Source organism: Trichoplusia ni, chromosome 9, assembly GCF_003590095.1.
Source record: "Trichoplusia ni isolate ovarian cell line Hi5 chromosome 9, tn1, whole genome shotgun sequence".
Lineage (NCBI taxonomy): Eukaryota > Metazoa > Arthropoda > Insecta > Lepidoptera > Noctuidae > Trichoplusia > Trichoplusia ni.
The window spans coordinates 4,336,229-4,348,886 of NC_039486.1; the positions used below are offsets into that span (position 1 = coordinate 4,336,229).

Genomic DNA, 12,658 nt, shown 5'->3' on the forward strand with positions numbered 1-12,658 from the left:
TTTCAATCACAAAAGCTCTAGAGAGCTCAGAAAGAAATTGGCCGTAACAGAATTTTGGAATTCGTTAAGGTCCATTGAATTGATAGAAACAATAATGTCTGACTCTTTCATAAATGTAGTCTTCCTACACATAAGAAACAACTAATGCGCTATTAGTGAAAACAGTTGAAAGTTTGAAAGGGTAATGACGTAGAAACTAGGAAAAAAAGTGCAATTAGCGTGTTATCAGAAAAAGAAAGTTTAATGTCGCCGTCTAGTATGTATAAGTGTACCTTAGCGAGCAGCCACCTCGGTGCAGGAAACTAAGGTAAGCGGTGGAACTTGTAGCCACGGAAGTGTGTGAACATATTATGTGAAATGATAAGACTACACCCGAGGATAAAATAAACGTCTAACACACTTGTACACACACTTTGACGATAAAGCCAAGCTGAGATACCTTGCAATGGAAAATTACGACTTACATGACAATGTAGCGATAACGTCAAAAGTATATTTTAATCTTATCCAGACAATTGTTAAAACAAGCGTGCATTTTTAACTTGGAATAAAACTTATGCCATTTATTCGTTTAACAATACACATGCAAATATTATAACAATAAATTATTCGTAAAACCGAAAACTTCGGCAACAACAGTGTCTGGAGCACCAAGTTCGAGGATTCATTTCACGAACGAATCCAGATACAGAATCACAGAGCTGTCGAGAGAACAAAGCTTCGGCTAACTCAACAATGTGTTTAGTTTCGAGATTAGAGCAATCCCGACCAACACCTAAACACGGATTTTAGATAACATTCAAACTCCGACCGCACTGAATATAAATGAGATTTTAGAACGCCGCCGCCACAGCGACCGTCTTAGGGCTCTTGTGCATAATTACTAGACGTTACAAACGTTCAAATACATTTCATCGCCGATGAATAACTTTAATGGATATTTAAATTTAGACAGAAAGTTAGTCAGGTGCTAGGATTTAATTTTACGATTTAGAATGTGAAAATTGTAGTCTGGTATCAGAAAAGGCCGGTCGGGTGTAGCGCGGGTCGCAAGAGACGGGCTTGCGTGAGGAGGGCCCGAGGTCCCGGCACGCACCCTCACTTCCCAGCTGTTTGCGTCTATTACGATTTCAATGTCAAGTCCGATCAATACGGCCGGGGACGTAAAATTTCGGCTTGTTTCGGCGCGTTCCGGGAGCTACGAACGTCGCTAGCCGCGGGCTTACTAACCTACCGTAATACGCTGGGGTGCGTGCTCTCTGCACGATCAATAGGCGCCAAGTAAGGCTCGGCTCGTTTTATAAATAGTCTTGAACTTCACCTCGGCCGCCGCCGCCGAGATTCGTGGGCGAAAGTGTAGAAATATCTTTAGTTGCGTCACGAGGGCGGTCGTGCTTTGTATTCCTATGTTATGGAGCGGTTTTAGCTCATCATAAAAGACTTTTGCCTTGTCTGAAATGAATAATCTCAATAAGAGCACTGATAAGCCGTTGCAGCTGTAACACAATGCCGACATCTCATTATGCAAATGAGATGCACAATCCCCGACGGAGAGAAAGTTTGAATATCTCAATATAACGTGACAATCGGCAACTGATGTGAATATTTTACTAAGTTTCCATGTAAATCGCCATTTTTCGAGTACCGACGTTGGCGTCGATGGCGCGAGAAAACCGCTGGAAAAATGTCAGGGAGCTCGAATTGGAAAAACAACTGCGGGGAATTTCTCTACCTAGACTGTAAAGGCACTCGAAAAGCCAATATCGCCGAGCTTTATACCTCATCAGCATGCATACAGAAACTCGTAATATTAGGGATTGTAAATTGAAATCTCGCAAAAAAGCGTAGCTCTCAGAAAATAAAGGAATTAATTAGAGACTACAAAACCGATGAGATGAAGTGAAATCAAGCTCGAGCACTATTACAGTGAGTAAAGGGAGCAAAAGCGGCGATATTAAAGGACGAAAACGAGCGGTTCATTACTGGGAATGTTGGCAATAACAATACGGCTAATGGTCCTACCGCAATCGTCTCAATTCCCGCTTCTACTCAAAAATTTCCCTCGGCAAATAGCAAATCCCTGGCAATTGCAGTACTTGTTTTGTTAATACCACTGTCCTGTTTGGCAATAATAACTTAATAATCTTTGAATGAATTAAAACCATAATTTTATGTTATATAATGAAATAGCATCAATTATGTCTATTGTTGAGTACTGACTAATCATTGTAATCGTTCGAGTAGGTATTAAATTATGTTAATTATGGAGTGTAATTATGGCAAGTGTCGTGGCGCAGTTAGATACTACGTTTTACATGTTTGTAGAAGTGAATCGTGACCTAACCAAGGAGCCTGTCATAACTTCGTCGATGTGTACCTAGGTCACGTAAGGTAAGCGATTCATGCTTCACTTGTTTTTATATTGTTTTTCTTCATAAACGGCCCGTTGCGCAAGATAAAACACAACATTTCTGATAACAAAACTAGGTTCGTATTATACGTGCGTTCTTTGTTTTTTTCTTACTCAAATGCATGTCAATATTATTTTTAGTCTGACTAAGGTTAATGCGAGGATAAAATGGCGTAATAAAATGTGTTTATGTTTGACATAAAATGATGATATTATCAGGGAGGTTTGTCAAATGCCATTAAGTTATTATGTTTTGGAGGTTATGTTATTTAAAATTCGTTGTGTATCTTGACAGACAAACATCCATAAAAGGTGGTATAATAAACGTAGGTGGAGTAGCTATAATCAAATGGCGCGATTAAATCAAGCGCCTCACAATTTAAACGGGTATAATTATAGAACATTTTGTAGACGTAGATTCAAGATAGATAGACACAATTATACAACATTGCCATGCAGTTTTAACGACAACGAAACATTTAGTAGCTGGAAAACTGGTACATGGTCCGTAAACCTTTGTTGCGTAAATTCATCTTAATAAATGTGCAAATTGACTCGTTCTTTAATCTTTCAAGTAAATAAGAACAGGTAGTAACAGGTGCAGTTTAAAAGCAAATAAAAGACTTAGTAGAACAGACGTTGCGCAAAGTACACCGAAAATGTACTTTCAAAGGCATCGTGTAGGGCCTGTCGGTCTACTTTTCTAATACACGGGTTTCGTGAAACTATGAACATTATCGCACCGATAAATCGCCGTTTCGTATGTCTGGCAATCACTTTATCCATAAACCCAGTATCATAAGATTGTGGTTGGTCGCGCGTGACCATTCACAGACGCTACGATCACGCAAGTTTAACTCGAGTTATAATAATTAGTTATAGCAATAACGTATCCAGACCACACCTCGCAATTAGGTCTTGATTATGTGAATAGTTTATGTAGTGGTGTTATTAAAGCACACATAAAACATTCTGTATAAGGAAACTCGGAGATAAATACTTGGTTGATGTTAGGAGCATGCGTTGAGTTACGTAAATTTCTTGAATCTGAATGAGTGTCTTGTATGGACTTGTATGAGAGCAAAGTTCGTGTAAGTACGTTTAAGAAAATCTGGTAGAGATAGCTAAGGAGAATTTTACGGTGTTATAAGTTTTACGTGTTTGTGGCATCATAGCTCCCGAATGGATAGAGCAATCTCAAATTAATTTGTTTTGTATTAAAAGGTAATTATGTGCGAGTGTTTTAAACATCTTTGATAAAAATCGGTCGACCCATAGAAGGTTGTGGGGTACGAAAGTTTTAAATGTCGGAGGTATTTTATCTTGAGAACCTGCCTATCACTTAAGTATCGGGTAAAAGGCTTTACGGCATTTGGTAGCCGGAATGATTACTAATCTAACACATTTAAGTGTCTGCTGACTAGTGAATGAGATGAAATCGTTAGAACGGCTACGATGCGCATGCGCATCCATCAATATTATTGCAGGAGTTCATTGACATTATCTCATAGAACACAGACAAAAATCTGATTTTGAAAAAAGCCTCATTTACCTATGATAAAAATTACTGAATTCTGGGATCTCAAGATTAAGTCTTGAAGCAAAAAATAAAAAAAATTGAGGCCTTTGATGCCAAAAGAACAGCGTTAAAGGGCATCATTGAATTGAATAGTAAAGTCTTGTACAATAAATCATTAAACAACAAGGGGGCCATAATTCATGAATAGACGTTGGCAAAAACAAAAGCATTTGAGCCAGAGCCAACAGGTACGCGTACGAGCTTACGAGCGTACGTAACAAATCAAATCACACAATATGGCGGCATTAGTAGTTGCGATTCTATGCGCTAGAGATTTGCAAGCGGCGCGGCGACGTGCACAGTGAGTACTGGTAAGTAGGTCGTGCGCGAGCGTCGACCCCGCGCCCGACTTCAGGGTTAACGTTTAACGCCAAGTGCTCGTTCGTAGGGCTGTCAGCTGCACGAGGGTTAGCTCGTGATTCTATACATCTTAAGGATAATTGGTATTGGCACGCTCTTTGTGTTTTTAATCAAAGTTAATTATGATTATCTACTCAAATTGAACGATCAATGTTTGTGCATTTTATACAAAAATCTGCCTTAGTGTTATAGTCGTTAATGATAAATTCACTATTCGTAAGAATAAATAGCTCAGATATAAACGTCTTTAACAAGACTTGTTCCTTTAAGATAGCAGTATACCATATTTTAAATCTTGGGTGTTTTATTTCGGTATTCCAAAGATAAATGTCATGATATTATGAGCCATTTATTATCAATCCAAAACCCATTTATTACGTAGATTTATTCAACAGAATCGACTGTATCACCAAAATCAAACAAATTATATCATAAATATCTAATTTTTCATTGGTTTTCTTTTGTTTAAAGTTTAACATCATTGGAACATATAACCAAGCCAATATAGTCGTCAAACATTAAAGTATTCTCAACATAATATAGGTAAGAAGGTTGTATGAAGTCTCAAAATCGTCTTATGTCTAGAACAGGCTACACAAATATTACTGTCGGTATTTAATTAAGAGTCCTAGTTGTGAATGCTGTCAGAGCCAACCTACTCACGACTCGATCTTACGGTTGACTTGTCAACGGGATGTAGTCTTTATAATATACTGAACGAGGCATATGACACTAAAATGTGTAATTATAGACCCGAAAATGATTGAATAGTGGTTTAAAAGACAATATCAATATTTTTTAGACTGGCGACTTGGAGACTGCGACCCGAGTTTGTTTCGACATTCCTTCTCAGGGTAGTCAGATAGAAAATGTCGACTCCAGCGTTCTCAAAAAGATATGTAAGTAGGGTATACTTACAGGATAAATGATTTCATTTCATATCAGTGTAGCCGTCATTTTTTTTTGGTTTGGTAGCCAGTCTTATCCAATTGCTACCTTTTGCCCAATCACTATTGAATACCTTCCTTTAGCATACAACACTTGAATATACAAGTACGTAACTCCATTTTCTATGGTGTTTCGTAACCCCACGAGTTGTATCCAAGATATGATTATGATTACAAATATTATTAATTTTCTAATAAGCCTGTTATTTTGGTCTGAAATCAAGCTCGTGTTTTCCAAACATTATAGCCGTAGTTATCGTGTTAATAATAGCGAGTGCGGGGTCAATGACCGCTCCAGTTCTATTCTAGTTACATACAACTAGTGTTACAACTTTGTTTCTATGAAATTTCATACACTGAAATGTGTGAATTGTTTCTTCTTTGTAAGAAAAAGAAAATTTTGTCGAATTTAATTTTTTACTAATGTTATGAAGATAACATTTTTGTGTATTTGTCAGTTCTTTACGTTCAAAAGGTGGAAAAATTAAAGAAAAATAGTACTGAGTTAGTGGACATCCTGAATGAAGACATGAAAAACAAGCGATCTTCGCTCGCCAATAGGCATTTTATTGATCTAAATGGGGTAAGCAAGGGCACACTATATGAAATCCGCGGATAAACCCGCAGGACGTAGCTAGTTTCATAATAAACATAAACCGTTCTTAAATAATAAATAGAAGAGTTTATTTTGAAGCGTGTTTATATCTAACGTTTGATTAATATTCTTTTGTTCAGTTTCTTTTGCGTGGCTTATTCCTTTGGGATTGGAAAAGCGTAGTGCTCGGTTTTTATAGCACTGTTGTTGAGTTTTTAAAGATTAAGAAATTGTCTGCAATATAATTTAACATCAACTCTCAAAGAATGTACGAAACATAAATTAAAATTTACTGTTTCATATTTTCGTAGTAGATAAAAAGTTTAGATATTCCAAATATCTTCTTAACTAGCTGATTGATGATAAAGTAAACTCGGTTGAGTACATAATTATCTTCAGTTTACAAACCACAAGCTAAGATAAATATACAGTGTATAACTAAAATGTAAATATTTACAATATGGCAGAAGTTGTATTTCTTAATTTACTGATGTCGACTCTTAATTAATGTGACCTTGATCTGATTGACACTAAATGGTTGACCAACATGGCAACTATTGAAAATATTACCTATTTTGGAATTAAGGTAATATTCATTTTGAATGTAATTTTCGGAAATTATTATGCAATATCTTAAAGTTTTTAATAAATAAAGGCGTATAGATCATTTATGTCACATTTGGGTGCGCACGCGTTGAAACTGCGACGAGCGGGGCGTGGGCGCGCCAAGTCGGAACATGGCATGAGGCGCGCGCGCAGCGTGGGCCATACGTTCATTATCCACGGACATTCGGTACCCAGAGATACCCATTCTATTTACTATCCGAACAAAATTACTTACGCATTCATACTATAACACCTTCGAATAAATTAATAAAGAACTTTCTGCTTTGAAAGTTTTATGATGGATATCGCTTAACGCATAAAAAGCAGCGTTGAAAACCCAATCTAAATTATGGACGCACTGCGTAATACTAAGCCAAACGACTCCTAAATGTACGCAAACAAGCATGTTTATCAAGATTGAATTCAACAGTACGATGCCAACAAAAACCGGCTCCAAAGCAGTGCCATGTATGGCAATAGTGTCCTGCAAGTGGATACTTGCGATAACTTTATAAAAACTTGATCACAACTACACGAAACGGTCTCGCAAGTCGCGGGGTCCTGGCCGCTGGATAACGTTCGCACGGCTGCTGCCTTTTATAGCCCTGCCACCCTGTCCGAGCGGTGTCGAAAGCTAAACACGAAGAAAATGCAAGATACACATCTGTTGCACGGGTTACACCACACCATCGTACTACGTGAACATAAATACCTTCTGATTTAAAGAGATTCGTTCGTCATACTTAAATAGCAATTATTTATCAAGCATCTGTGTAATGGAGTAATTACTTTTATCGAGTTCTTACGAAACGACCGATATCAGAACTAGTAAGAACTTATTGCACGTCGTGCTATCATTCTACAACTTTTTGCAACGAAGGAAAGTTGCACCGCGAGACCTATCCAGCCCTATTGTATCTATTAACCGGCTACTTTCTCATTTCTTGCCATTTACGGTCCGTTGAGAAAATCGAGATGCATTTTGCAATATATCAGCTCATGATGAAGAGACGGAATGACAGCATAACTTAGGCCCACTCACGGTCGGGCTGACTCATTTATCGTTTAGCGTTTAATTTATTTCTCAAAGGCTATAAGAGCATTTACCCTGTAATACTTAAACAAAAAAGTACATATAGGAGAGACGCAAAAAAGTTAAGCGACTGTTGCGCTCGCTGAGCAAGACGATTTAAAGAAAAACGCGGTGTTAATCCACATGGGAAGCCTTGGGCGCGGTGTCGGGTTGCGGCCGCGGCTCCGTCGGTTTTAGTTACATGCACGACCGCGTCACCGCGCCCGCCACATAGGAAGATGTGGCGGGCGCGGGGCGAGCTCTTCGGATAAAAACATTACTCCTTATAATTACATCCTAAATTTAACCAACCCCTTTTGATCTATACGACAGCGGTCATCCATCACACTTGAGAAGTCACAAGCAAATTAAAATCTGCAGCATTTTATGAAGTCATTCAGCTCGTTAGGTTATTTGATCATGAGATGCGATACAAGTATGTATACATGCACGGTGGACGTGAAAATTACCGGCGCGATAAATTCATAAGCCCGGCTTTGGGTCTTACGAGCAATACAACCGGTCGGCGCAATCAATATGCTGGCAGACAGCGGGCCACCATAAATAGAAGACGAGGACTTGGATTTAATGATGCCGCTCCGCGAAAACGTGCCTCGGTTGTCGCTGTTATCAATCATGCTTACAGCTTAGCTCTACTATCTAAGTATCGTTTCACTTGGTTATTAGATTCCAGTAGGAAGAAAACGGTGTTTTATAGAGAGTCTATTGAATTTTATTGCTCGACTTGGACGGACACGAGTTTTTTGCAAACCTAAATGAAGTGGATGTTATTTGAGATAAATTGGAAGATCATAAAAATGGTGGCATATCGCAGGTAATACGGCAGGGTGCGGAGAGTTATGAAGTTTCCCCTGTCGGCGAGCAAACGGGGTGTTCTCACGCGAAACGAGTCGGCTACAAGACAATACCGGTCGCATTATTTACGCGATAGATAAGTGAAGAAAATGTTTTAAATTATCTCGCGTGCTACAGTCGGTGCACGAGCGGACGTTAGCAGCCACAATAGTAGCACTCTGCGCGTCAGAATAGCACGAAATAGCATTTAAATTACCGTCGTTGATTATCTATGTTAAATTACTATCTAAATTACTTATCAGCTAGGTACGAAAATCGTGACTAAACCATTGAAATAAAAAAAAAACTAAATGGAGTTTTTAACCGTAAATTGATATGTAGGTAATGGATGAATTAACGTCTGACTTGTATTAAAGGTGCCATGAAATAGGGTATTTTATTTAAGTTTAAATTGCAAAACATTAAATTATACTTCGCACTACCTAATTATATTAGGAAAATCAGCGTTTATCACAACGTAGTGAATAAAATCTATGTTTATATTAACTCTTCAATTAACTCTCACAAAGAAAACCAATAAGCATGTTTATGAATCTATTAATTAATAATTTAGCACCAAAGAGTATTTTACTGACTAGTTCATTTAAGAAACTCGCTAGATTGAATATTTAATTATGTGTATAGAAATAGCAAAACAAAAATTACTATTCATGAGCATATAAACAAAAACCACTACGGCATTTTCTATAAGCTATCACACAAAGACATCATTACAAGTTACAAAGCTAATTAACTGAAGAAGATTCTTATTATTTTTAATAGACGCGAAGATGTAAACGAGAGAAAGTCTTGCACTTATCACCCTAGCAACAACACACCACCTAAACCGAGAACGATTCAATCGGTACGAAGCCGTCGACAAGTGCGTACTGTATGCGTTTAGTGTTGTAATAAATAACAAACAAACGTCGAGCAAAAATAGACGCCGGCACGACGGCAGGGGAATGACCGTCAGTTGACACACAACTGGCTCAAGGCCTGAGGAGATTAGATACCACAGTCGCATAACAAATACACATAACGACTGACAATTGCAAAATAATCCGTGTGGAGAACAATCCAGCAAAGAATAGCACGCAAAACGTTGAATAAATAGAAAAATGTACGCTGAATACGGCTAAATATAAACTGTGACATTTATGTTGCCGAGTACTTACTTGGGTGGAGGAAACTGTTTAATTTTATTTGGAGAAGGATTTCTTTTCTTTTTATTTAACTCAATAATTATTAAGTGTCCGTATTAGGGAGGGACTTTGAGCTAAAATGGTGTATTCTTGTGAATTGTTGATGTTGCTTGATTAAACTGGAGGTAGGATTAACAGTTCTTTTCTTCGTTAAGTTTTAAACAATTCGATTTTGAGACATTTGAGTCTCAAAATCTAATTGTTTGTAGATAGGTACTTTTATGTTGAAGTAAACTAATTGCATCGTAAAATAAACAAGCATTTTAAACCTTGTGTAAATAAAATCTCAAGAACTTTATCTAGTTAGATTATGAGGTGCGATTATTAAAGAAAGTCTCGTTTATAAAACTGTGTGGCTATTAGAAAGGTTATAAGTGGTTGTAGGACCAGGTGGCAGTCCAGTCTGTCTGGACACTAGACTTGCCATAACATAAGTTTCTCTTGCTTGACAGTTACAAACTGCACTACAACTAATTGATTCTTCAAGTATTTTTCTTTTCTTTCAATTCGACTTTCTTGCGTAAAAAGTTCTAAGATATGAACGAACGTCTTTATGCTTTTTGTAATGAATTGTGAGAAAATGCCATCAGTTAATGGCAATTAGAAATGTATGCTTCATACAATGAGAGATACTAATAAAGATTATTACAATACGGTGTTGTATGATTTGTTTGTTGAAGGTTTCCGTTTTTTATTTTTATGTAGATAATTATATTAATTATGGAATTGACAACCAAGACGAAATTTAAGGGGTTTGATACAACAGAAAAGACTTTTGGAGGTTGCGCACAAAAATGTCAGCTTCTTTTGTTTATTTTTGACGCGACGCTTTTTAATATTTTGATGAAAATTTTGACGTCTACGTCTGATGACAGATCTTTTTGTGACGCCTTTAAAGGAGTTTATATGTCAATCTCATGATAATGACTACCTGTCAAAGATACTGCCTGCATAAAATGACGTGTGATAAATATACACATATTGTCAATATTATCTAATCTGAACTATTCAACTAGCGTTCGGAGGCAATACAATGTTTGCAAGATCATCGACATTCAAACAACTTCAACCTAGTTGCGTTCAGTTACAATTCAACTAGATTCTATAGGAGAAGTTTAGAATAGATACTTGAATATTGCAAAATCGGATTTACTGAGTTAATAAATTCTAATATTATTCGGAAAAAATAAGACATTTCTTTGCAAACACGGATCCATACCAAAATAAATACTCCCTCTACAATGCAATGGCCAGAAAAACGTTGTATTTGACTTGACTGGTTTTGACGATCTTTGTTTTTTCAATCATATTTTATAAGGCCTAAAATAAAATGTCATTTTAGTAGAAACCACGACTTTAAATAGAATTTTAAACAGGTTTAATGATATATTAAAATTGAAATTCAGTAGTATCTGTTATGTGTGCCAAAAGTATAGTTCCGAATATCTACTAATACTTCACTAAATACTTCCAAACAAACAACATTGTATGCATCACATTAGTTTATGCAATACATTAGCACACAAGCACTAATAACAATTTCATTAATTTTAAACAGCCGTTTGAGTGTGGTTTGAGTAGGTGCAACATTATGCGAACACAAAATATGGAAGCAATGTACCTATGTGTACGTTATGTATTCTTTTCCATAATTTGTTCGTAACAAGGACAGAATGAATGAAAACAATTAAATAATTTTCTTGTAAATTATACTAATGTAATGTTTGCATATCTCTATTATAAAAATTGTTTAGCAGTTAAATAGCTTGTTTTTATGGGTGGAATACGGATTTGTAACCATAATCTGTTTATTGTGGGAATTGTTATTAACAACCACTGGTCTAAAACCGCGCTGTGTGCCTCCTTAATTCATTTTCGGCTAAAATCCTTTTATCATCACACTGGTCTTTTTAAAGCCCATAAATACCACCTGTCCTTCCTATTCCAACATATATAATGACACAACCGAACAATGTTTATCTAAACAAAAAGTAACGCGAACGTTTTACTTTCGTCTGGCGGCTAGAGGCGTGCCCGTAAACCACCCAGAGGTACGATTAAATTACAGAAAAGTTACGTTTATTTGGTAGAAAACGTACCGGCCACCCCCGGCGCCACCCGTGACAGCGTTCTATCGCGAAAAGTGTCACCCTGTGTTTTTATGGCGGCGACAACAAAAGCAAACTTTCACCTCCGCAAACCTTTCGCAGCAATGAAAATATTTTATTGGCTAACTCGGGTTTCCACGTCAAAGAGCAGCTACGAAGTAATATCTCGTTGAGAGACGAAAAAACAATGATTAATTACATCAAAGTTAGCGTTCGTCGACAATTAGCGAATTAGAGAATACCGCGCATGTTTTGGGAGCTAGCACTTTTAACGTCATCAAGCTTGGCTGGCAGTCAGGGTTTTTTTAAGAACGTTTTTAGGGTGTCAATGCACGCTTTATTTTTACACGAGTTAATTACTCCTAGGTTTTAAATGTATGACGCGCGAAGAAAATACATGAAACTTGAAAGTATATTTATGTATTTGAAAAGAGTTGTTTGCGTTGGACGTTATCGCCCCCGGAGGAATTGATCCTGTGCTGGTAAACTGTTTATTTTTGCGACGCGCGACGTGATATGAGCACGATACGATATCATAACACGAAACTGTCAAATTGATATGGTTAGGAAGCATTTAAACGATGTGTTCTATAAATATGATACATTAAGTACACAAATTATACTTGGCTGTAAAAAATAATTCTTTATAATGATAACTTAAGCGTACATACCTTGATTTGATATGAGTTGACTTTGTGCTTCGGAAGAAGGTTGAAAGTAGAAAAGTCCAGTCTTCGGGAGAAGATTCCGTTAGCGCCAGCGCCGGCTCTGCAAAGAAAAAAATACTTATTATGACGTAAAACAATGCAGCCTGAAGGCAGAACAGGAACCATTAGAACTTAACAATATGTAATCTCGGATATTACAAAGCCAGACATCACGTTTACTCCATTCCGCTTTGCTATAAGAGCAACTAATACC

General features: G+C 37.1%; 1 protein-coding gene across 2 annotated transcripts in view; it reads right to left on the reverse strand.

Annotated features, from left to right (window-relative positions):
* Window positions 1–12,658, reverse strand: part of LOC113497598 (headcase protein) — a 53,932-nt gene that overhangs the window by 19,186 nt on the left and 22,088 nt on the right. For both annotated transcript variants that reach the window (XM_026877190.1, XM_026877191.1), the window contains one exon: window positions 12,409–12,505. In XM_026877190.1, coding sequence (XP_026732991.1) covers window positions 12,409–12,505 — 97 coding nt within the window. The remainder of the gene's footprint in view (window positions 1–12,408; window positions 12,506–12,658) is intronic.